This window comes from Vanessa atalanta, chromosome 29 (assembly GCF_905147765.1).
Source record: "Vanessa atalanta chromosome 29, ilVanAtal1.2, whole genome shotgun sequence".
NCBI lineage: Eukaryota > Metazoa > Arthropoda > Insecta > Lepidoptera > Nymphalidae > Vanessa > Vanessa atalanta.
This window is the reverse complement of record NC_061899.1, coordinates 2491966-2519081: the sequence shown is the minus strand read 5'-3', so window position 1 is coordinate 2519081 and position 27116 is coordinate 2491966. Positions and strand designations below refer to the sequence as shown.

The following is a 27116-nucleotide window of genomic DNA, read 5'->3' as shown; positions in this document are numbered from 1 at the left end:
CAACACACATCAGCCCGCATTCGTCCACTGCTGGACATAGGCCTCTCCAACTGCACGCCAGTGTGGTCTTTCTTTAAAGAATTTTATTTGTCGTCTGTCAACACTATGTGATGTCTTTTCATAAATACTATTATCATAATTGGATTCATATATATATATATTTATGTATATATGTTAAATATTTATGTACTTATATATGTATATGTTTGTGCATATTTATGTATATTATGTATATGTATATTTATGTATTATATATTATGTATAATATCGAAATGTACTGTATTATTATTATATATATTTATAGGCATGTATTGCTATGTATATATTTTTTTTTAATTATTCTTTAACTTCTGTGCACACCCTACTGACTACTCTCCTACACTATTCTGGGTTGGCTGGCAGAAAATGCTGTTATAGCGTTAAGTCCGCCCTCTGTACATGTTTTATTTGTACAATAAAGAATAATAAAAAAAAAAAAAAAGAATATCTTACAACCTTCACAGTTTTTCAGTCATTAGACAATACAAACTGCTATCTCGTGGGGTTCAGCCAGCGTTTGCAATGTAAGCGCAAAAAATGTGTTTATTTAAGACATTACTTTAGCAACATCTAAAATTATCAGTGTTTCTCTACTACATTGTGCATGTGTCATACATATAAACCTTCCTCTAGAATCAATCTATCTATTACAAAAAAACCGCATCAAAATCTGTTGTGTAATTTTAAAGATCTAAGCATACATAGGGACGTAAGCGAAGAATTTCAATAGACGACCACTAGTTATATTAGATAGGCATTAAAAAATACATTACATTTTTACATAACATTATCAGCCTGTAAATTTCCCACTGCTGGGCTAAGGTCTCCTCTCCTTTTGAGAAAAAGGTATGGAGCATATTCCACCACGCTGCTCCAATGCTGGTTGGTGAAATACACATGTGGCAGAATTTCGTTGAAATTAACCACATCCTCACGATGTTTCCTTCACAGCTGAGCACGAGATGAGTTATAAACACAAATTAAGCACATGATAACTCAGTGGTGCTTGCCTGGGTTTGAAGATGCACGCGTTCTACTAGGCCATCTCGGTTCCCAAAAAATAAAAACTCATTTATTAATATAGATTTAATAATTACTTATCGACAACAATATAACTGTACATATCTGATCCAATATTTCCATTGCATAGTGTATTTGAATAATTATTGAAATTATTATTATTTAAATTGGCGTATGTTGTGTTGTAATTATTCGAGTTTTCGTAGTTTGTTTTAACGTTGACATCGTTGTGATCCAATTGATGTTTGGTCCTTAAATTTTCATATTCGATTTTATTTACAACGCGTAAGTTTTTTGGTATGGGTGTCGTGTACACAACCTCCTTGCACGGACTGCTGTACACTGCGCACGCGTTTTTCATGTTGCCTATAACGTCAGCCGGATCTGAGTATGTTTCAGGTGAACATTTAAGCTCCCATCTTGTTTCCACTGAATTACCGTTTAAAGTTATTTTGTCCTGCAAACCAAAATTGTTTTATCTTTATTTTTCGGTCTATCTCTTCAAGTTAATAATCTTCTCTCTGTTACATCTTCAAGCTTAACACCGAATAGATTTTTTGATGAAATATGGTAAAGGGTTAGTTTGAATTCAGAGAAAGAACACTGAGTAATTTGGGTAAAATGTGGGGTGACGGTTTGCTATTACGAACAGCCATTATCAGGTCAAAAGTCGTATTGATATCTGTAATATCGTAAAAATGCAACAATACTTTCGAAGAATCGCAATTCTGTAAGAATTCATTTCGTATCTACATCGTGAAACGTTGACAATCGACTTATGGTTATACGCCATTTTGATACTTGTATCCTATAAATTTTATACATTCTGACATTTTAACCCTCGTTCTTTGCGGCGAGATTCGAGTCTCTTGTTACAGAATAGTTCTACAGTACAGAGTTCACGGATAGCGAAGAAAATCAAGAAAACTTACCTCTTTCATTTTATTCTTCTTATAATGTTTTATAGTACTTATAGTAATTATTGTGATTATAATAATCGCTACGATCGCGATCACAATAAATGTAACTACATCTGTAAATGAAAAATATTTAATTAGGTATATAGCATTCTAATGGTGAGTACGAGTCTCATTGTGGTAGGGCTACGTGCAAGCCCGCCTGGGTAGGGACCACCCACTCATCAGATATTCTACCGCCAAACAGCAGTATTCAGTATTGTTGTGTTGCGGCTTGAAAGGTGAATGAGCCAGTGTAACTACAGGCACAATTGACGTAACATCTTAGTTCCCAAGGTTGGTGGCGCATTGGTGATGTAAGGAATGGTTAATATTTCTTACAACGCCATTGTATGGGTGGTGGTGATCAGGTGGCCCATTTGCTCGTCCGCCTACCGATATCATAAAAAAATATATAAGGTAGAAACTTCAACGGGTCGGGTCAAAAACTTAATACGTTTTTCTCTCGATATTACCAACCAGGAGTTTGGAAAGTGGGATCGTCTTTGCTTTGGTTTTCCAGTAGGGGAGAATGAGAGTAAGAGAACAGACAGTACTCTTTTCACCAGCAGATACAAACTAGAATACGCCGGAAGGCTATGTAATCAGGGCCGGATCGTATGGTTTGCAGCCCTGCGAGCCCTGCAATTAATCAAACCCATTCATTTAATTCAAGTCTACGTTCAGCTATGTCTTAGGTGGGTCCCTAAGTAGTGCTAGCCCAGGGCCACCTAAGCTTACGGTCCGGCCCTGTATGTAATTATCAAATCAAAAAATCTTTAATTAATACCAATATATAGAATCCATTCCACGAAACGAGGTCCCAAAACATTTAGCTCTTGCGCGCTAATACGCGTTGGTTAATACGCGTGACCTTGATTGTCTTGTTTCTTATGTTGGATTTGTCTCGCCGAGCGCATCTACCAATGAGGTGCGAGTTATTTGTTGACTAGGAGATCGACTCGTGGAAAGGACTATAGTGATAAATGTAACTTACATATAACTTTATTTTCTTCAGAGGGGTTTTCTAACTGGCTGTTGTATGCTACTGCTGGAATAGACATTTGGTTTAAATTACGAGAGCATTAAAAAAATATAAACCGGCCAAGTGCGAGTAGGACTTGCGCACGAAGGCTTTCGTACCATTATCTATAACAAACGGCAAAAAATCATGTCTGTTGTTCGGGTGCCCTCTTAAATATTTATTTTATTCTGTTTTTTAGTTATTTGTTTTTAAAGCGGCAACAGAAATACATGATCTGTAAAAATTGTAACCGTCTAACTATTATGGTTCTTGAGAACAGCTTGGTGACTTACGGACAGACGGACGGACAGCGGAGTCTTAGTAATAGGGTCCCGTTTTACCCTTGAACTCAAACTCAAACTCAATCATGTGCCTTGCCGCTGCATCTGTGACCTTGATTTTGATGCATCTTAGTGTATAACAGAAGGAATATATCTTTACATGTCAATAACTACGACTTTTCAATAGTTGGCCTTCAAAGGAGCGTGGCCGTCCATGGTCCACCCACCTTAATTGAGATCAAAAATTCGTGGCGTTTGCGTACATTACGGACTCGAGAGAAAGAACTCTGAAAGCGTTCTACAGCAATGTTGCCATAACAAAATTAAATTAAATAGATAAAGATGAATAGAGTTGTATTATAAATAAAGATAGATTATTCAAGAACTCTTTTAGTGCATAACATAGCAGTGCTATTAGAAAATCGCCTGGATTAACTAAACTTAATGTTTTTTTATCCCTTCTACCTTTGGAACAAACTTTCGTTTTTTAAATCAAAATATACTTTATTCAAGTAGGCAACAAACAAGCACTTTTGAATCGTCATTTAACAAACTATTTAAAGTAAAGCTACCACCGGTTCGGAATGTAGATTCTACCGAGAAGAACCGGCAAGAAATTCAATAGTTACTCTTTTTCAAAATTTAAATATACAGTCATGTTAGTTGAATACAATTATATATGTATGTTATGTACTGCCTGGAAGTCATCAAGCATTAACTCAACGCTTTTTTATCATCTATATAATCTTATATCGAATAATATGCCTTCTTTACCGATGTAATTTTTAAAAATGACTTGAATCTATGAAACGGCAAAGTTAAAATATCTAGATAGAGTATCGCACTACAAGAGAACTAAAACATACTACCCAACTTTTCTCTTTTTTCTTGCTTTTATTGGTGCCAAAAAGGCACAGATTTTTCGCCAATGTCACGTGCGAACTACCCAACTTTACTATCTTCGTGTCCGTGACAGCTACGATTGACAATTCCTAACCTCATACGACTTTACTACCAACTTCTGATCCATATTTTTTTCAACGCGTTCTCAACTCTGACAGCTTTTATAGTATAAATTAAGTATACGTACCATTATCAGTCGTATCTGCCCCTTCGGTAGTAACGATAGACCCTTCATCATCCGATTCGTAGACTAATTCAATAGTTTTGTTTTTATTAATTTTTTGTGGATTATCAGTAAATTCTATAACACTACACTGAATAATCGTTTTGTCGTCGTGTTTACTCAATGGTATGACCACAGGTAGTTCCGTTAGTACGTCTTTGGTTATGTTCTTATTAGCGAGTTCGACGCCATCTGTAATATGTTTATTGAAAAGTTAGCAATTTTTTTATACAAATTCGTATTTAAAAATTGTTAGTAATTAACAGTATTTAAAACGGTATATTTACCATGTTTTTCACGAGACTCGTGAACAAGACATTCGTAGATAATGTCGAAATAAAAATAAAAAACATGGTAAATATCCCATTTTAAATATTGTCAGTAATAAAAATAACCATGTTATTTGAATAATTGTTATTAAATAAAATGTATAATAATTTCGGTTCTTATTTTGCTCAATTTTTTTTTTTAATTAGATAAGTTTTTAATTTATGTCTTTACTAAGGAAACGTAACTTTTATAAGTATTTATTATAGAAATAGTTTTCGATCCTGTGTTAGAAGAGCGGTCGAAATTGGACAACATCACATACATTACTCTGATCCCAATGTAAGTGGCTAAAGCACTTGTGTTATGGAAAATCAGAAGTAACGACGGTACCACAAACACCCAGACCCAAGACAATATGGAAATCTAATGAACTTTTTCTACCTCGACTCGGCCGGGAATCGAACACGAGACCTCGGAGTGGCGTACCCATGAAAACCGGTGTACACACTACTCAACCACGGAGGTCGTCAAAATAAATAATAAGTAGTTTATTTCCTTTCTTGGGTTTCAAGATTGCTTCATAGCAAATTTCATCAAATTCAGTTAAGTTTACAGACAGACAGAGTTACAGTTCGTATTTATAATATATGTATGAAACTCGGCCTTTATTCAAGTAGATTCTTTCGAGCACTTCTGAGTCTTCGTTTTACACAATCATAATAAATTTAAAGTTACGCTTTTAAATGCAGATTCAACCGAGAATAACCGGCAGAAAACAGGTAGTTACTGTGTTTCAACGGCTACATTATATAAATAAGTAAGTGAATACAAATTACTTATTATTTATCCTGTATAGAAATCAAAGAATTCTGTCTCAACACTACGTTATCATTTAAATGATATTTGAACCGAGATGGCCCAGTGGTTAGAACGCGTGCATCATAACCGATGATTTCGGGTTCAAGCCCAGGCAAGTACCACTGAATTTTCATGTGCTTAATTTGTGTTTATAATTCATCACGTGCTCGGCGGTGAAGGAAAACATCGAGAGGAAACCTGCATGTGTCTAATTTCAACGAATTTCTGCCACATATGTATTCCATCGACCTGCATTGGAGAAGCGTGGTGAAATATGCTTCAAACCTTCTCCTCAATGGGAGAAGCCTTAGCCCAGCAGTGGGAAATTTACAGGCTGTTAATGTAAAAAAAAAAAAAAATATTTAAAAGCAAATAGTCCATCTGACGATAAATGGTCATCAGTAATGGCGAATATTTAATTATCTTACTAAGACTCAACGTCGTGTCAAAATATCCAAATAAACACACTAAATAAATAATTCAATTTATAAAATAAAGGATATTCATTTGTTTTTTTATTTGTAACTTACTTTTTGACCATTTCATATAGAAATATCCCGAGGAGAGTTGGGAGGTGCAGTTCAACTGTAGTATATCGCCATCTCTGTACTTATAACGTACACTACTCTTTCCATAAGTAGGTAAAATATTTGACTCGTTGAGACCTGATATTGAAATTGCTGGAAAATAAAATAAATGACGTATTCATTGATGTTTTATGTTTTAGTAATTTATTTATTAAAAGCTAGTAAGCAGATTGGCAGAAATCACATAAAATATCGACTTCCGATGCGTCACAAAGCTGGGGAACTGTACTTATATCCCTAGACAAGTTTACGGGAACAGGGCAGGCGTTTTTTTAACGTCTGCTATTTTAATTTCAAAATATTACATTAAAATTGAAACTACCGGGCAGAAGTTCATGTTCTAATCGAGTTAACAAATCCCTTTTTAGCAAATCGGTTCCCAAGAAACGATCCAACCTTATGCTTTGAGCTAACTCTGTGCCTATAGCTAGTTCGCTCAGCTTCAAACTGGAACACAACAATACTGAGTATTGCTGTTTGACGGAAGAATATCTGATGAGTGGATCGATTAAAAATAATGATTTTAAATTCCGTAAAATTTGTATTTCATAATTGGTATAATCAAAATATTTCGATATTAAATCCATATAATTCAATGACATGAAGTTCAATGGGCAGCATTACCGTCTTTATCATACACACGGGACACGTACGGCCCAAATCCTGAGGGGGCCCCGAAGAACCAACAATTCGTCTCACACGTTGGTATGTATATTTTCAAAATTGCCATATTTGTAAGAAATAACCAACATAATAATCAAAATGCTAGTGACGATAGGCGATATTAAAAGTTGAAAGCTAAGACGTGCCATAAGATTGTACCAACAATCAGATTCCTAAGAAATTCCGAAAATTACTGCACCGTTTATTTGAAACTAAACTGCCTGCCTGGCTATAAGAAAATTGCTTCTACATGGCAGACGACTTTGTAAAATTAAAAATGATTTTTTTCAGTATTTGCTAGATATTTACTAAAATTAAAGCTGTTTTCCCCAAATTCATGTGTCTCAAGGGCCCTAGCTTGAGATGGCTCTGATGGGCGGCCATGTTTGACGTTTACGTTTTTTTCCAAATAATAATTTCGTACAGGAGTACGTACGGTATACCCGATAGAAACTTAATTACAATAAATACTTGATTGTTAAAACAACTAATACTAATACTTACAATTCCTTTTTTCAGCACTTTTAGAAACAGTTCCAGTAACATCTGCAATGAGAAAAAAAATATTAAGAAATTAATTTAGATGTAATATATTCCGTTTCTACTATCTATCTGTCAGCTTAAAGGACGCCATAAATAAATCACGTTTAGGACATAAGTGTGTAATTCAAGGCATGGGAATGTGTCCAACTTCCCAAGACCAGGATACAACGGAGAATATCTTGACAAAGCTCCGAATCACCTTTATAGCTCCGAAAAATTATTCCAGGACCTCAACCAACTGTATAACTGTAATTCAAGTAATTACCAAGAACGACCTAACCATCGAATTGAACATCAGTCAGAACAAAAAAATTATTTACATTAGTATTATTTACAATTAGAATTTAATGGACGATTTAAAGAACGCGTGCATCTTAATCGATGATTGCTGGTTCAAACCCAGGCAAGCAACGACTGAATTTCCATCTCGTTCTCGACGGTGTACTAAAACATCGTTGAGATACCCGCATGTGTCTAATTTCAACGAAAATTTTCTGTATAACTTTATGACCGCATTGAATGAAAATAATGCTAGGATCATTTCATCGCAATTCCTTTCATCTGGACGAAAGTTTAAACAGCCATTCTGTCACCAGGGCAATAAAACGAAGTGGTATATCTTTTAAAATAGGATGTCAAGCGAATTGGTGACCTGATGATAAGTGGTCACCACCACCAATTGATATTGACATTACAAGAAATATTAACCAACCCTTAGATCGCCAATACGCCACCAATCTTTTGAACTGAGACAGTGCCTAATGCCTGTAAATAACCTAGCTCATACACCCTTCCAACTGGAACACTAACTCATGAAAAACGTCCAATAACGGCTTCCGTTATTACATTTACATAACGAACTAGAGACCCGTCCCTGCTTCTACTAAATATACTACAGAATGTCTTTATGTACAAAGTTCACAGCTTTTTTATCATAAGACAATACAAAAAGCCATGTCCCTGTATTTTAAATCTGTAATATCTCCGAAAATCACATGCTGATAAGAGCCAATGCACAATGTATTTAAGGTACTTAATTGGATTTGGAGGAGGATTAACGCATGTATTGCTTAAAATCACTTCGTAAATAAGCCGTTATTTCACGTAAAAAGTAAAGGATAAAAAGTGGTTATTGTGGGTTATTCCTAAGACATAGACATATACCATCGGACCTTTTGTAGACCTTTTTAAGGTGTACAATACTGTGGTACATTATTTTGATCATTTCGTACGGTTCAGCCAGCGTTTGCAATGTAAGCGCAAAGAAACGTGTTTATTTACATCACATTAGAAACCTCTAAAATTATCAGTGTTTCTCGAATAGGTTATGCCAGTATTAGATAATAAAATATTAGATATAAACCTTGCTCTTGGATCACTCTATCTATTAAAAAATACCGCATCAAAATCCTTTGCGTAGTTTTAAAGATCTAACAGCGGTAAGCGACTTCGTCTTATACTTTTTTTTATGGAATTGGTTGGCGGACGAGCATATGGCCCATAGACAAAGGCGCTGTAAGAAATATTAACCTTTCCTTACATCACCTATGCGCCACCAACTTTGGGAACTAAGATGTTACGTCCCTTGTGCCTGTGATTACGCTGTGTAATGATACTGAATCTTTTTGGAAAATATTACCAATTTTATACTCACTTGTGCATAGTGCCAAACATAACAGTGCAAATAAACTGTTCACCATTATAGCACATTAACTTTTTAAATAATTATTTTAATACTTCACTTATATATGTATGTATGTATGTGACCTTTAATTCTACTTAACATTATTCCGTAAATCTTACAACGACTATTTCCTGTACAATGCGTCGAATATTGAGCGATTAATATTTGCGTCCAATAAGCACAATTCTCGTCTTGAATTATCAAAACAATAAGTGTCTATTTCGCTTGGCAATATTATTCAACATATGGATTGTATATGAAAATTAATAACTCAACATACTTATATAGTAATTAGGAATAAATTCATCCTTTTTTCCTTAATATGAATCATGTTTACGTACTAACGTTGACTATGAAACTTTTTGGAGAATTTAGACTAATGCTTGTATGATGGCAAGTGTAACATAAGATTCACAATGGTAAACTGTAACTACTTAAACAATTTCCCTGATCAGGTAAGTATCATTTAGGCATAGTGTGACGTCAGGCTTACCTATGAAAATGGCGATATTGAATACTGGCGAGTATACAGATTTGATATATCAAAGTCAAAGTCAAAAATCTTTATTCAATATAGAAGTGTTTGCACTTGCTTATTGATTGTCAAAAATCTACCACCGGTTCGGAATTTAGCACCTCGGACCTGAGAAGAACCGGCGAAAGAAACTCAGCGGGATATATTTTTTTTCATTTTTTTTTTAACCATTTTCCATGTAGGTACAATGATAAGTATATTTTAGTTGTTTGAAACAGCCTGGAGGCGATCATTTCATTCCCAAGGTGTGCAGTCAACTAAAAAGTCATTAGTGTTGTAATATCCTTTAGCACACAAACGCTCTTTAACGACTCTTTTGAATTTTATAATTGAATAATTTTGAACGTTTTCTGGGATCCTGTTGTAAAAACGTATACGTTGCCCCAAAAAAGAGTTACTAACCCTGTGTAATCGGGTACTTGGAGTAACAAGTTTATTCTTGTTCCTAGTGTTAATAGAATGTACGTCACAATTTCTGGGAAAATCATTTATGTTTTTGCGTACATACATAACATTATCAAAAACAAATTGAGAAGCGACAGTCATTATTTTAATTTCTTTAAATTTACCTTTTAACGAATCTTTTGGGACCAGGTTATAAATTGCACGAATAGCCCTCTTCTGCAGTACAAAAATAGTATTAATGTCAGCTGCATTACCCCAGAGTAGGATGCCATACGACATTATACTATGGAAATAACTGAAGTACACAAGGCGTGCCGTATCCACATCAGTCAAAAGTCTAATTTTTTTTACCGCATAGGCTGCAGAGCTAAGTCTATTCGCCAATTTATTTATATGGGGGCCCCATTGGAGCTTAGAGTCTATTGTCATACCAAGGAACTCTGTAGATTCTAAAACATCTAATGCTTCCCCGTTTAAACGTACACTTGTTTTGACACATCTTACATTGGGAGTAGTGAATTTAATACATTTAGTCTTTTTACTATTTAACATTAAATTATTAACACTAAACCAATTTACTATTTCAGAGAGAGTATTGTTCACATCGTCATATATTGAAAGACGTCTTTTTATTTTAAAAATTAAAGAAGTATCATCAGCAAACAATACTATCTCGAGTTTATCACCTAGGAGATATGGCAGGTCATTTATATAAACAAGGAAGAGAAATGGTCCAAGAATTGATCCTTGAGGGACCCCCTCAGTAACTGGAGACCCGGGAGATCTCTTTCCATTTACATCAACCCTCTGAATGCGCTTGCTCAGATACGAAATCAGAAGACTGAGTGCAGTGTCCCTAATTCCATAATGACGTAGCTTCCTGACCAAAGTTTCGTGTTGCACACAATCAAAGGCCTTAGATAAATCACAAAATATCCCTAAGGCATCCTGTGACTCCTCCCAGGCCCTGTAAATATTTTTAACGAGCTCAACACCAGCGTCAGTTGTCGAGCGACCCCTTGTAAATCCAAATTGTTTCTTGTGTAGCAACTTGTTATTGTTAAAATGTACTAGCATTTGATTTAGTAATAACTTTTCAAAGATCTTGCTAAGAGTTGGTAGTACAGAGATGGGCCTATAGTTGTTGGGGTCTGATGTACTACCTGATTTAAATATTGGTAATACTCTACTATGTTTCATGAGGTCAGGAAACACGCCACTAAGGACACATTTATTAAATATAGTGACAAGGTAGGGTGCGATTACATCAATTATTGAATTGACTATCTTGACAGAGATCCCCCACAGATCGGCCGTTTTCTTAATATCTAGTGATCTGAAGGAACTTATTACATCACTTACACTTACTGTATTAAATTTAAAGCTAATATTACATTCTTCCACATGGTTTTTTAATAATGATTCAGCAACGGTAGGAGAGGAATTTAATGAGTTAGTTGTCGAAAATGGAATGTCAGCAAAAAAATTTTCAAAAACAGTTGCAACATCCCGATCTGAGGAAAATAAATTGTTGTCAATAGATAAGCTAAAGTCGGAGATGTTATTTTTGACTCTTCCAGTTTCACAATTAATAATTTTCCATGTCATTTTAATTTTATCAGGTGCCTCAATAATTTTTTTTTTTATATGCAATGATTTAACTGTATGACATACACGTTTGAATAGTTTAGAGTAGGCACTAACATAACTGATAAATGAAAAAGACCGGTTGTATGATCTTTCACTATAAAGTTCATACAACCTCTGCCTACTCTTGTGAATTCCGACAGTCGCCCAATCATTAAATTTAAGAAAATTCCTAGAATAGACTGTCTTGGAAGTAAATATGGCATTAAATTCTGTTTTAATTAATTTAAAAAAATTGTTATAAAGCTCATTAGAATTATCATTTAATTGTAAATATGAGAGCTTTGCCATGATATTACTTCTGAACTTCTCAATTCGATACAAATTGATTGGAACAAATGTCTGTTTTAAATCCTTAGCATTGTTATTTATTTGCGAATTAAATGAAGCCAACTGTCCACAATGATCAGAACTTAACATATTTATAATACATTTATGATTAGGTACACAGTTGGTAAATATGTTGTCAATACATGTTCCAGTGGATTCAGTGATTCTAGTTGGCTCTAAGAATAAGTTAATGAGGTTATATGAATATAATAATGATCTGAATCTAATACTTGTGCTACAGTTTTCTAATAAATTTATGTTGAAGTCACCACAAATAAAAATATATTTACTTGATCCAGATAATTTCAATAATGCACTTTCCAATATTTTCTCAAATGCTTCATATAACCCGCTAGGAGGTCTGTATACGCATACAACAATGACATGCTCAAGCTCTGCACAGGCTATTTCAATAGTCTGCTCAATAGAAAGGCTCACAACATCCTTACGTTCTTTAAATTTTAGATTTTTCTTAATAAGTATTAATGAGCCACCACGTATAGCTTTTTTTCTATTGAACATACTAGCCATCTGGTGACCACTAAAGTTAAACATAAACTGATAATTTACAAGCCAATGTTCTGTTATACATAAAATATCAATGGCATTACTGCTTGTGAATAACTCAATTTCTAAATCTTTTCCTGTCATTCCTTGAATGTTTTGGTGCACCAGGTTTACAAGTTTACTATTATTATTAATTTGATTATTTCTAATTTTAAGATTTAGGAATTTATCCAAGGTTAAATTACTATTAAGTAAATTAATATTAGTATTAATAATACTTGAGCCAGAGACTACCTCTTTTGTCTTAAAATTCAATTTAAATTACTTTTATCAGTGTTAATATAAATTAAATTGTTATTTTTATTATGCATATGATCCTTGGTAACATTAGGCATAAAATAATTATTGATATTGTGAGCAATTAGGTTACCAATTTGTCTTCTCGATTTTATTGGTAGGTACATAGTACCCTCTGTCAACTTAAATCTATATATGAATTTATTAATGTCAAATAACATAAAATCATTGCTACAATGTCGGGTCAAATTGTATAAAGATACATTTAAGTCATAAATATGTAAATTCTGTGCATCTGTCAAGGTATGTGAATATGGAAATGTACTAATTATAAATTTGCATTTCTTTTGATTTTGAATTTCACATAATAATTTTATATCCTTAATTAGATTATTTTTGTTCAGAGACAAGCTGTCTCCATGCATTAATACAACTATATTATTGGAATCCAGATGCATAGAACTTATCTTATTTATTTGGTACTGATAGGTTGCCCCGGGTGAGCATGTATTGACTACATTTTTTATCTCATTTTTTAGTATTGAGCCAAAGCCCTGACCTAACTTGTCAGATACTACTATAACATTTTTAACATTTTTATTTATATTTATTTCTAACCCCAGTTTATTGTGGTTGTGGAACCCTGGTGAACATTGACTCAACTTGAGAGGTTGGGACACTGTGTTAATATTAGTGTTAGCAGAGGCCAACTCATCTTCTTGAGCATGCAAACAGTTACACATGGATTCCTTTGATAACGATTCAAATTTTTCCAAGTTAGAGGTGCATAGCTCAAGAAGATTGTTGGCTGCATGTATATGTTCCTCTATCTGTTTTTGAGCCAAGTCATATTTTTTATTCACAAATTCTAAAGATCTCTGGAGGCTAGAAATTTCTAGTTGCAGATGTTCAATGTTATTGTCATATATCAATTTATTATTTTGCAACTTATTATTACATGATTTTACTTTATTAATTAAATGTGACCGGTCTTTTCTCATTTTGTATACATATTGATATTTATAAGTATTACTAATTATTTTTTTTGTTTTTTAATGAATTTATTTAATTTTATGTATTTTTTTATCTTTTTATGTGAATTCATATAGGTATGATTAGCTTCAGACTCCTGCAAGGTGGTATTGGAGTCAGAGGCATGTGTAACTAACTCTATATTATATTTGTTTATAACTCTATACTATATTTGTTTTACTTTGAATTCCATATTCAAATTAGTTTATATAAATAGTTTTTTTTATGGTATAGATAGACGGAAGAGCAAATCGGCCACCCGATGGTAGGTCACCATCGCCCATAGGCAATAGTGTCCGAATGAAATATTAACCATTCCATTATTGTTTTTCATTTAAAGATGATGTGCCAGTGTAACTCCGTAGTTACCCACACCCATTTAAACCTGGTCCCTCTGCGCAAGGGATGAAACATCACTCTTAGTTCTTAAGTTAGTAGAGTTTAGATGAGGTAAGAAATTGTTCTTATGTTTAACAGCGCCATTGTCTATGGGTGGTGATCATTTATTTATTTTCGGGAATCATACAATACAACATAGTATAATACACAAACATTTGATACCAAAATAAGCCAACAAAGATTTATGCCTTTGGGCCATTTGTCATCCATACCATCCGTCCTAGATTTAAGGGTCTCTAAGTGGTGACATAGAGATCAAACTTAGTGTATATCTCCTAGGTCTTGAGAGCTCTATTCAATCAAATATTATGATTTAAAGTTGATACTTACTTTCTTTAGGGAAATATTTCAAAATGGCTACGGACGTCTGCGGCTTCCTGGTACACTTTTTAACATCATTACTTTTAGCGTATATTTGACATTGGAGAGATGTTGGAGTCCATTCAGTTAAGTCAGGCCATATAGTTAAGCTGTCATGAGCTGGATACGGTCCTACACATTTTTCTGAAATTGTAAAATAATTTTAGAATAATATTCCGTATGTATGTCTTCAAATCTTGAGATTGAAATCTCGGGTCAGGTCGATAAGAGTTAATTGTTAAAGTAAATTTGGGTGTAGGGCTTTATATAAGCTCGGCTGAGTAAGTATCATACACTCATCAGATATTCTATCACCTTGAAATTTAAATGAGCCAGTGTAAGTACAGGCAGCTCGAATTATCGACGATCAAGCCCTTTCTGATCTGCTCGATCCTTTGGCGTTGCGTAGAGATGTTGGATAACTCTGCATCTTCTACCGAATTTTCCACGGGGAGTGTTCCGAGGAATTGTTTGGATTAATCCCGGCAGCTGAATTTCACCTTCGGACATCTCGACAAAATTCTAAATTTCACCCGCACCACTTAGATGTCCGTAAATCCAAAACGGCATTTTCTGCCTCGCACAACCACGCCGTGGAACCAGCTTTCGCCGGCGGTTTTTCCGAACCGATACGACTTGGGAACCTTCAAGAAAAGTGCGTACTTATTTCTTAAATGCCGGCAACGCACCTGTAACCCCCCTGGTGTTGCAGATGTCCATGGGCGGTGGTAATCACTTTCCATCAGGTGAGCCTCCTGCTCGTTTGCCCCCTATATCATAAAAAAAAGGCACAAGGGACATAAAATTTCAACGGTAGCTACTGGCGGTGCATCGGTTATGTAAGATATGGTTAAAATTTCATACGGCGCCATCTATGAGGTGGCGACTTACCATCATGTAGGCTATCTGACCGTTCACATTATTATTAATAAAATATATCTTACCAGCGATTATTTTATTGTCTACCATCCACAACATCATATGATATTCACCGGATTCATATTCGTATTTGCAGGTGAATCTCAATTTTTCATTTTCGTTATTTGTGATGTTGAATCGTATTATGTTTATGGTGCTGCTGCTATTCCCATTGGTAACAGATTTACCACCACCGATAACTTTGCCATTTATTTCTATTATTAATCTACCTGAAAATATATTTAAACTGCTTATTATTTGGAATACAGGCACTACTACACATAATATTTCAGGTCCCAAGGCTTGGGATGCAGGAATATATCAAAAAAAATTATGGCACAAATGTGGCAATGGGCACTGGAGACTACTTCCCACCAGGTGGCCAAGCCAAGCCGCATATGGAACTCATTTTGAAGGTACCGCGTTCTTAACAGTCATACTAGTGCTATAATTCAATCTTTTTTTTATATTTAGAAGAAGTCGTTAGAAGGATGAGAGAGCCAGTGTAGCATCATGCTTGGTGATAATTGAACCTATCGTCCGTCTTCTTGTTATACACGCCCGTTAATATTCAAATACTTCGCACACTAGACCATTGCAACTAGTAACCCTGGTTCCCAAAAGAAACCATATAAACGTTGGATTGGGCCAGGACATTGGCCGTTGGGGTCCATACGCTCGAATGCTAAAAGCACCTCCTTTTGTCTATAGGATAAGGTTTTGAGCTGATTCCACCACGATTATCTGGTAGATATCAGAATATCCTACACATGTTAGTCTCCTTACGGCAAGTTAACTGATTGATTTAGCTTTCCTCATACGTACCAGTAATTCTTACACTTACCTTTATTTTGTTGGTCCGCACAAGTCACTGAAAAAACAAATTATATAATTAATTGATACTCTTATCATCTCTTCATAAAGATCTGATGTTCTACTGCCTAACTGCAATGCGTAGTATTTTTGTGCTCTAGTTTGAAGGGTGATAACTAAAGGTGCAAGGGCCATAACATCTTAGCTCTGAGGTCGGTTGGGCATTGGCGATAAAAGACATATTGAATATTTCATACAATGCCTGCCTAGCTGCCTTATTTCAAAGACCATCCTAATAAGGAATAAATAACCTAGCCTAAACAACCCACGAACAAGTTTCAAGATCAAATTTTAAGCTTTTAAAGTGGTCTTTTCGACAGCCAATCGTTCATGTTGGTTAGGACTGATTGAGTCTTTCCTGATTGGTTTGTACTGAGATCAAGGACGGGCCTAGAGCTTTTGCCCATTACACGGGCATTTCTCATCAGCAATTTATTTTGCAGGAGGAGTCATCTTGACCCAGTGATTCAAATCAAATATATAGTTTATTCAACAGAAATATTTTTAATTTATTCGTATAATCTAAGCTTACCGAAAAAATCTTCATACTGTATCCAAAACATGACGAATTCACAAATAAAATTAATAAACGAATACGCATTTAATTACCATTTTGTATAGCACAGACTTTATTTGTTATCTCTTTGTGTACCAAAGATTTATCATAACTAAATTATATATTCACATTAATTGAATTTTAAGTGATTAAAAATAACTTACCAATTGTGATAAATATATTAAAAAAATACAACTTTGAAAACATATCTATTGCGTACGTCTACTAAGTAATACAATTATAAACACGTAACTTTAATAAATTAAACAGGACAATAATCACGTAATTATATTTAGCGGCCGATGATTCTGTTAGGAAGGGGCGGGGGGCGTTAACGAATTACTTGTATGACTAAACTTGTTATAATCTATATTTATGACGTATTAATTTAAAATATTTTTTGCTAATAATATTTTAAATGAATACGTCATAACAAGTAATAGTGTTTTAAAGTGTTATAGTTCACTAACATCCGGGGACTCAATGCTGTCCACCATAATCTCGAGCAGCACGGTCAGCAATGTTGTTTCTTACGGTAACGCAAATACTCCGTCCTGTCGATACCAGTTGCCTCGATTACCCCGGCTACTTGCTCGAAGAGTCCTTCAAACGAAAGCTAGTGTGTGTTGTTCGTCAGGCCGGATGTTTGTTGTCACCGATTGCGCTGATTGGAGGACTCCCCTACTTCTCCATGTTACTGGTACCATTGAACTTGATTCGTCAGAGTCGAGTCTATGTGTGCCTCTCCTAATCTCACAATGTTGACTTGTAGACAAGCCGACTGTTTGACAATATTAGTCGTGTGGCAGATGTTGCGCAAAAGCAGTTTCCTAACTTGATGATTTTGGGGGATTTTTCCTCCTCCAAACTAACAAGACTTTTTTTAAATAAAACATTAAAGGGAATTTGTTTTTAATAAATATTCCAATTTTTAACCTCATTGTGTAGTTAGAGATTTTACTTCATTTAATTAAATCTAAAATGTATTATAAACTTGCAATTTTGTTTACCAACTAGACACTAAATATTTTGATGTAAATTAAGTATAAAGGCAGCGTAGGTTAAAAATGACTTTAATAAAACTATAATTTATTTTCTTTACTAACATCAAAAGCTTTTACTTGGTGGTAGGGCTTTGTGCTAGCCCTTCTGGGTAGGTACCACCCACTCATCAGATATTCTACCGCCAAATAACAGTACACTGTATTGTCGTGTTCCGGTTAGAAGGGTGAGTGAGCCAGTGTAATCACAGGCACAAGGGACATAACAGGTTGGTGGCGCATAGGTGGTGTAAGGAATGGTTAATATTTCTTACAGCGCCTTTGTCTATGGGCGGTGGTGACCACTTACCATCAGGTGGCCCATATGCTCGTCCGCCAAACAATGCCATAAAAAAAAGCTGCTCGATCGATGTAAGATATTGAATCACTTGAATTACGCCACTGCATCTAACTTTATCAGCAAATCCGACGCTTAGAAATGTAACATATTAAGTATTAATTTACAGTCAGAATTTAGCATTAGCAGCCCGTAAATGTCCCACTGCTGGGATAAAGGCCTCCTCTCCCTTTGAGGAGAAGGTTTGGAGCATATTCCACCACGCTGCTCCAATGCGGGTTGGCGGAATACACATGTGGCAGAATTTCGTTGAAATTAGACACATGCAGGTTTCCTCACGATGTTTTCCTTCACCGCCGAGCACGAGATGAATTATAAACACAAATTAAGCACATGAAAATTCAGTGGTGCCTGCCTGGGTTTGAACCCGAAATCATCGGTTAAGATGCACGCGTTCTAACCACTGGGCCATCTCGGCTCTACAGTCAGAATAACCAAGTAAAAACTCTTTTTTTATTTATTTGTAAAAAACAAAGTAAACACTTTGGTAGTGAATGGTAAGATTCTTACTTTTTTTTTGCTGCTTGATAAACATTCTTAATTAAAACAATATAAAAATTGAACTCCACATTTAATGCCCCGCATCGGTTAGGCTATTTTTTTATAAATTTTCAAAGACCAATTTTGAGTGTTGCATCGAAATTTCAGTTTTATTACGCAATTTCGTTGTTTTGCTCCTTGAAAAGTATTACTAGGTACCTTGTTTAACGCTAGAACAGCTGATCCATTTGGTAGTTATGAGTTTATTGCGTTCGGAAACTTAACATCCTGCAGTTCTTAGAAATCTATACTAATATGATAAGTTTGTTTGTGTATCGTGACATTTTCTCAAGCGAAGCCGGGGTGGGCTGCTAATCTTTTATAAACTGCTTATAGTAAATTGGTATTGTCAAGTCAAAATACTTACCTGAAACCACTTAGCGCTTTTAAATAGTGTTTATGCAATTCACGTTGAAAGATCGAAAACTTGGTGTAATGTTTTGTTTTTGAAATGTCCATGTGTAACCGGACGTCAGATCTATTTTCTGTATAGTGAAAAATATTATTTTAAAATTTTAATTATTTTATATAAAATTTATTTTTATCTGTGCGGTTATTCTGATATTAATAATAGCTTGTCAAACTGTTTGGAATGTTTAGGAATATTAAAGGCTCGTTATGGAATATCCAAGAATTATTAATAAATACCCGCTACTGCCATATTATAAATATATAATAGAATAAAATTATAATTACTACAATACTATTTTTAATTTCGATGACTTCAGTTAACGCCATCTTTTGATGTGATGGAGAACTAAACTAAAAATAGCATCTGTAAATGCCAAATCTTGAATTGTAAAATAAACCATAGATGGCGTTGATTTTATAATCAGCGCTATCTATGAATAACTATATAACTTCAAATAATACCAATAGATGGCAGTACCATTGAATAAAATCAGGTTTTGCGTTATTATTTTGTTTCTTAAATTCGCACGGGTGGAATAGATTATGGGTCTACAATCCACATAAAATGTTTGTATTGGATAAGGTTAAGCGTACAAAGAAAAAACTTTAGTTTTCTAGGCAGTACCATCTCTGCCTTATGCAGGCCACCTTACTAAAGTTTCATCACAATCGGATGAATAGCTTAAAACTGACCTAGAAGAAAAACACATACTGTTAAATTAAATGTATGTTTGTTTTAAAAACTTTTCAATTTTTCCGGATTATTAAAAATAGGAGAGACATTTCTTTAATATTTGAAGAATACAAAGAAGATAAGTATGTGAAAAAGTTCTCCGTCTGTCTGAACATAATAAGTAGTTAAATCACAGAAAGGTACGTGATTTAACCTAATATTGCTGTATTCCGAGATCAATTAATATGAGTGTCACTGAAAATCAATATCTACTAAGAACCTTACGTTTTGAATAAAACGAATCTTTAATATTAGTAAAAAATAGTAAAAACCTTGAATTTCATGTTCTTGTGGTTAATTTAAGCTTTCTGATATTACAAGCATATCTAGATCTCATTAGCTAAAATCTAATTCAAACTAAACAGGTTTCTACAAAAGGTATAGAGTCATTTCGGCTTGTATTATATATTGCGTCCGTGCGGGCGTTTTGCAAGGGTCAATTTTGTGACATTTTCTATTTTTTATTTATGTAAATGATATTATTATTTTTTAATAATATTGGTTATATTGTTTTATTTATGAGCTAATTCAGAATTAATTTAAAAAGAAAATTATATCTGTACCATACTAACATAAAGCAGTTTTTTATTGTTATTGGTAATTGATTATTTATACACCCATATAAATATTCAATTCAACCCATTGTGTTAATGTTAACCATCCGTAGAAACCTCAGTATAAACGATACCACAATTGTTTTTGTAATTTAAATAGCTTAAATAAATAATTAAGGGGTAGAAATGTTTTGAGGGTCGTGAATTCGTATTCAAAAAACTATAAATGCTTAGTGATTAAAGGGAAATTAGAAACACTGAAAAGACAATTATATTTATGCTGTTATTATTCTATAAAGTTCATTATTGCATAACAATGTAAATACCTTAAAATTTGCGCAAGCGTACCATAAAGTTTATATTTGTTCGAAATCACATTGAAGAGGAAGAGACAAAACATCTCATGATTAACGTGAACAGACAAATAGTGCCTCTATTCGTTTCATAGGCGCTAACAGTTAAGACTCTTTAAATCAGGCGCCTTATACGATCGAATAGTTTTTAAAATACTACAAAATGTAATTGAATTTGATTCTTATTTTTAAAGCTGTAAAGAATACATTAGTTTAATACATTTTGACGGCTCCTGTCGGTCGCCATTTTCCATAATGGCTACGAGTGCCGCGACATCTATAGCAAGTTTAGTGTCATCGCGGGCTCGCCGAGCGTTGGTCGTATGTGCGTATTATGAATTCGGTCATTGTTTGCAACCATTGTATTTAGAAAAATGATACGAAAAATTACTGTGTACAACCAAAGTTTCAATACATTCGCTAAATTATAGCCAATCAAAAGTGTCACGGATTAAAAATCTTGTTTTACGTGCGGTATCAAGCCGTTAGATAGTAAAATAATGAATTTCACACGCTGCCGCAGTCTTCTGTTTGAATAGTCGTGAACCTTGTGGAATCGATTTTTAGATGTTATTAATGAAATTACTTAGGTGCTTGTGGGTGATATTGTTTTAAAAACGAACCTGTTCCAGTGGACTACCGTTACGTTGACTTTTCGACCGTAGTTGATCGTGGCGGGCTCAAAATCGATAAAGATAATAAAAAATGCATATTTTCCCCATGGTTTCATAAAGGTTCGGTTCAATACAGTGCCGGCACGAATATCGCGGGCGAATGCTGTCCATTCAAATAATCCATCTGTTACTGATAACTGCAGTGCGTTATTGTTTCTGATGTCGAAGTGATGTGATATAGAATCTTAGATTATTTTACAAAGGAAATCCGACGAGGAAAGGTTAGTAAACAATAACATTCTATTTACGTATTTCAATTATAAGCTATAATTTCGTGTTTTTTTTTTAATATACTCTATAAATTCACTACTTGATTAGTAACTTGAACCCGATAATTTAGTTAAAAATTTCGTATCACGATCGTTGAATAATTAAACAGTGTTCGACCTGCATACGGAGTCATAACAATTGCTATAATAAAAAAAAAATGATGATACTACATTTACGATCGCGTGAATAAATTTTTATCAGTGTTAAGAATCTACAATTGTTTGATACAATATAAAAGGCTAATACAGATAAAAAATGCTATAATGACAAATAGATAAACTATTGTAGTTGACAAAAGAAGTGTATTATGATTTTTTTTTTTTCTGTAGGCAGGCTTTGGTAAAGCATTAGGTATAATTTAAATATGGAATATTTATATCGGTAGTAAATTTTACTGAATTTGAAATCATTGTTCTTCTCAGTTCTCAGTCCCTACAATCTAGTCCTAGGAACCAGAACTGAAAACAAGTTTTTTACATATTGCATTACTTCACATTCATAGTTACTCAGCCATCTGTAACTTTAAGGCATATATATTAGCTTTTATAGAATTAAATGCTGTATTATGTCACAGTTTATCATGTATAATTTAAAATAAATTAAGATTTTAAATATATGAAGTAATGTGCTTATAATTAAAATTATGTATTGTACCTAATATTTTTACACTTTTTTTTCTACCATATCTTTGCCTGATTTTTTTATGCTTATGGTTCTGTTCCTGCAGTGTTCCATGTAAAGCTATTTGCCTATAACCTTCCTCATTATATTGACAAATAAAATATGTATGTTTTTACATATTGGACTATTAATTCTGAATATTTGCATGTCTTTTCAGTTCTATGACATAAATAAAGTTATATATTATTTTACAATATCTTTGGAGTAGTCAAAATTATCGAAATGTATTCTTGTTTTATAATCTGTTATAATTTTTAGTTTTTTTTTTAATAATGAATAGTTTGGTTGCTTTGTCTTGTTATCTAAATATATAATATTCATTTTAATTATTTATTAACTTATGTGGATGTTCTCTATTTGACCTGTATGTAAGTATGTCAGTATGTCTTCGGGTTTTCATTATTTCTTATAGCTTTGTCAATATGCAGATATAATAGAACTTCTTAAATATATATATATTATTATAAACACATATTAATTATTTTACATAAAATTTCAATTAAAAAAAGTTAAATAAATATATGAAATGAATACATGAATACAGATAATGATTATGTAGAGATATTCTATATATTGTCACACTCATTTTGAATGTCAGACATTAATCCATTAAAAAAATTAAAAAAAATATATATATTTTTAGTAACTTGTATTTCTCAAGCAAGATTTGATGACTCTTATATGAGTCAGATTGAATAAATAAAATAAATATAATAAGCCTTCACTATAGCGATAGAGTTTGACGATAAGTGTTGTTGAAATTTTTAACAATGCCAAACCAGTTCAACATTATCAGGTATACTAATACTGGAAAATATGAAACTCTGTAACTACTTTGTTATCATACAAATAAAAATGATGCAATGTTTTAAATCTTTTTTAGTCTTGTTGTTATCTTAAATACTTTGTAAAATAAGCTTAGTATAGAAACAGACCCGTGCGTGCACTTTGAACCATCTTAAGTTTTATGGATACATGATTTACAAGATAAAAAAGTATGTCCTTCGGTTGGGCAGTTTACGATGAATTGAAATTTGACTGCATTAGAGCAATACATAGCTGGAATTATTAAAATTGGAAAAAGCATCAGAACCGGTGCATTAACAGATAAGTTATACCAAAACATACGTGTATATAATATATATACAGACGAGTTGAGATAGAATACTTGAACTTGGTTAAAAATGTATTACATGTATTCGGTAATTGTATTTTGTCCGACTTTTTGATTTAATGGTTAATTTATAAAAAAACTTACAATTAATACTCTAGTTAGATCTTCAGATTTCTTTTCTTTAATATTTGTTTTCTCTTAAAATCTTTTTTTATACATCAATATTTGTTTGTAGTATTTATTATTAAATTGTTATTCTGTACATAATACATATAATCTCTTTGGCATTAAAGTCATCAAGATATAATGTTGTTGGATATGTCGTGAACAATAATTAATTATTTATTAATTATAAAGTCTTTATTTGGTCGTATGCTAATGTTCAATAGATTTAAAGCATATTTTATTGTGATAACATTAAACATAAATAATTATATCTATAAAATATAAAGATGTAGTATTATTTGATTTGTTGTGGCAATCTTTGTAATGTCATAGTTAATAATGATACATAATAATACACAAAAGTGAAGGGAAAAAAATAGACAAGTGTTTTTTTTTTTTAACACAATTATACTGCAGTATTATAGCATATAATCTATTCATAAAGTTTGTAAGTAAATACGATAATTATTGCTTTAATTATATAGAATGAAATCTAGTTCCAACATTAATTATAGTAAAACTTTAATTCAGTTAACATTTTATAAAATACTTTTATAGAAACATGTATATTAAGAGCTGAGTTCTTAGGCTCGAGTATTAGGAGTGGGGTTGGTTAGACGAATGAGGAAGTCTCGGCTTTAACAACGATATAGTCCATCGCGTGCTAGGTAGGTAGAAAATATATGTCAGATGTAATTTCGAATATCCAACACGCAATGAAGTTGGATAGTGGATTTAGCACCGAATCTCCTCAAATGTTCTTGACAATCAGATATTCGTTTATATGCCGTTATTTTAAATAATAACAAAATTATTAAATATATCGTAGTATCCAATATTGAGTACACTAACTGAAAAAACGTATTTTTTTACTGTATGCTCTGCGTGGTTTACCGCGATACTGCTCCATTCCCCTGTAGCGCGTATATTATATTATTAATATATATTCTCAATAAACGGGCTATCCGCAGAAACTATGTTTGGAAATAGGACTTCTAGGTTATATTAGCGCGTTCAAACTCTTCGGATTCATAATAATAACTAGTCGCTCCGTGCGATTTCACTCGCGTTAAGCGTAACTGCTCCACTTATATGGATCGTTGTGGCTATTATATATAGTCGATAACCTTTCTCAATAAATGGGCTATATACCGCAAAAACATTTTGAAAATCGAACCAATAGATTCTAAGGTTTGCGCGTTCAATAAACACTTTCGCTTAATATTATAAGTACCTAGTTGCTTCGCGTGGTTTCAACCGCGTTCAACGTTACTGCTCTACGTCTATGCTTCGTACCGTGATGTCATTGTATGGTATATAATCTTTCTCAATAGAAAAAACTATCTAACGCATTTCAGAACGCAGTTTTACGCGTTTATTGTGGAGTGAACCGTCAGAAATCGTCAGGTAATGAAAAAAGCGTTATGTCTTCAGATTACATCTCTTTCTTTTACTTCCTATCTCTTTCTACTTTATAAATGAATATATAAACTTATTTTTAGTGTTGTTTTAATTCACGCGGGATTTTATTACGAATTTTATTCGTAGTCATGTAATTATTCTTGAACTAAGTGTAAGTTATTTTTTTTTCTTTGCTATTGAGCTGAGATGGCCCAGTGGTTAGAACGCGTGCATCTTAACCGATGATTTCGAGTTCAAACCCAGGCAACCACTGAATTTTCATGTGCTTAATTTGTGTTTATAATTCATCTCGTACTCGGCGGTGAAGGAAAACATCGTGAGGAAACCTGCATGTGTCTAATTTAAACGAAATTCTGCCACATGTGTGTTCCACCAACCTGCATTGGAGGCGTGGTGGAATATGCTCTATACGACAAATGTCATTTTATATTTTTATCAAATCGTTTTCATGTCATCCTTCAGTTTTTTTTAAATATTAGTATAGATGAGTTCCTTACTTTTTCTTGTCTCATCGAGTCCTTTGATAACGGATTGTAATTATAAGTTTTCTGAATGAGGTCACGGTAACTTCTTTATTGATAGCTAACAGTATACACAACATCTTATTATCATATACATTTGAACCTTCATAAAAACTTGACCTGTAATTTATGCGCGCGTAACAATTACGACTGAATTTTAAAATCAAAATCAAAATATACTTTATTCAAGTAGGCTTTTACAAGCACTTTTGAATCGTCATTTAACAAACTATTTAAAGTAAAGCTACCACCGATTCGGAACGTAGATTCCACCGTGAAGAACCGACAAGAAACTCAGTAGTTACTCAACATCTAAGAACATGACTGTATCATGTAAGTTACATACAGTTATTATATATGTATGTTATTATAACTGACTGGCCCGTATATATTCCACTGCTGCTCTAAAACCATCTCTTGTTTGGTGTGGCAGACTTTGTATCGTTTTATTCGGGTTTGAAGGATGAGCCAGTAACTACAGGTATAAGGGACATGATAATTTATTTTCCAAAGTTGGTGGACCATTGGAGATGTAATCATTCCTTGTAAGCATTCATTAGAATATCTTACAGCAGCAATGCATTTGGTTGTAGGGCGTTGGTGACCACTTGCCATCAGGTGGCTCATTTGCTCGTCCACCTTCCTATTTCATAAAAAAAGAATGATTTTCGTCAGCGTCATGAGTTGAATTATAAACAAAATTTTAAACATGAAAATTCTGCGGTGCTCGCACGGATTTGAACCCTTTGGTTCATTCGCGTGTTCTAGCATTTCAATTTTAAAATAGTACGTAATCCAAATAAAATCAACAATAAGCTAAATCTAGCAGACGCTCTATCTCTGCATATTATTTTAAACGTTCGTCATGTCGGTACTTCTTGTTCAAACTATGTTATGTCAAAAAAAATAAGAGATTCAAAAACGCTTCATTGTGAAGTTTACTCGAATAAATTTAAGAATTAATTTTTTATCAACCTAAGATAGTCTAGTGATAAGCTAATTTAATTTTGATAAGAATTTAACACTATAATACATACATACTTACAAATTTTAGTCATAATTATAAGTCAACCTGAACTTTGACAGTTTTTTTTTTAAGTTCTACAACTTTTTTATATAATGCATTCATTAATCTCTCGCCAAAACAGCATCCGAAAGAAACACATCCCCTCGACCGTTTTTTCGTCGAGTTTGCAAAATTTATCTCGACAAAAAAATCTAATATCAACGAAAGTATTTATAGCCTATTCCACCCTGTGAAGGCTTAGTCTAAATATTGACGAATTAATTTTTTTACTTACAATTATATAAATATTCAATACAGGAACACTTACAAGTGGTCAAAGTAATGAACGAGTTCCGGTTCGATA

General features: G+C 33.4%; 2 protein-coding genes across 3 annotated transcripts in view; one reads left to right on the top strand and one right to left on the bottom strand.

Annotated features, from left to right (window-relative positions):
- Positions 1–1132: 1132 nt before the first annotated feature.
- On the bottom strand, positions 1133–17197 carry LOC125074947. Its single transcript, XM_047686432.1, has 10 exons — positions 17075–17197; positions 16326–16352; positions 15508–15711; positions 14534–14707; positions 7329–7370; positions 6105–6254; positions 4411–4638; positions 3013–3066; positions 1992–2092; positions 1133–1516 (listed from the first exon to the last, which is right to left on the bottom strand). Exons 1-10 carry the CDS (start codon positions 17115–17117, stop codon positions 1133–1135), a joined length of 1407 nt encoding a protein of 468 aa, XP_047542388.1. The 5' UTR covers positions 17118–17197.
- Positions 17198–21203: 4006 nt separating this feature from the next.
- LOC125075111 overlaps positions 21204–27116 on the top strand; it is a 273886-nt gene continuing 267973 nt past the window's right edge. For both annotated transcript variants that reach the window (XM_047686728.1, XM_047686729.1), the window contains exon 1: positions 21204–21794. The gene's annotated coding sequence lies outside the window, so the exon portion shown is untranslated. The remainder of the gene's footprint in view (positions 21795–27116) is intronic.

What these genes read in the sequence shown, in the direction of transcription:
- LOC125074947 (XM_047686432.1), bottom strand. Translation starts at nt 17,117, where the DNA reads ATGTTTTCAAAGTTGTATTTTTTTAATATATTTATCACAATTG. An exon ending in TAATATATTTATCACAATTG is followed by an intron (nt 16,353 to 17,074) that starts GTAAGTTATTTT and finishes TTGTTTTTTCAG; the next exon opens with TGACTTGTGCGGACCAACAA. An exon ending in AAGTGCTGAAAAAAGGAATT is followed by an intron (nt 6,255 to 7,328) that starts GTAAGTATTAGT and finishes TTTATTTTCCAG; the next exon opens with CAATTTCAATATCAGGTCTC.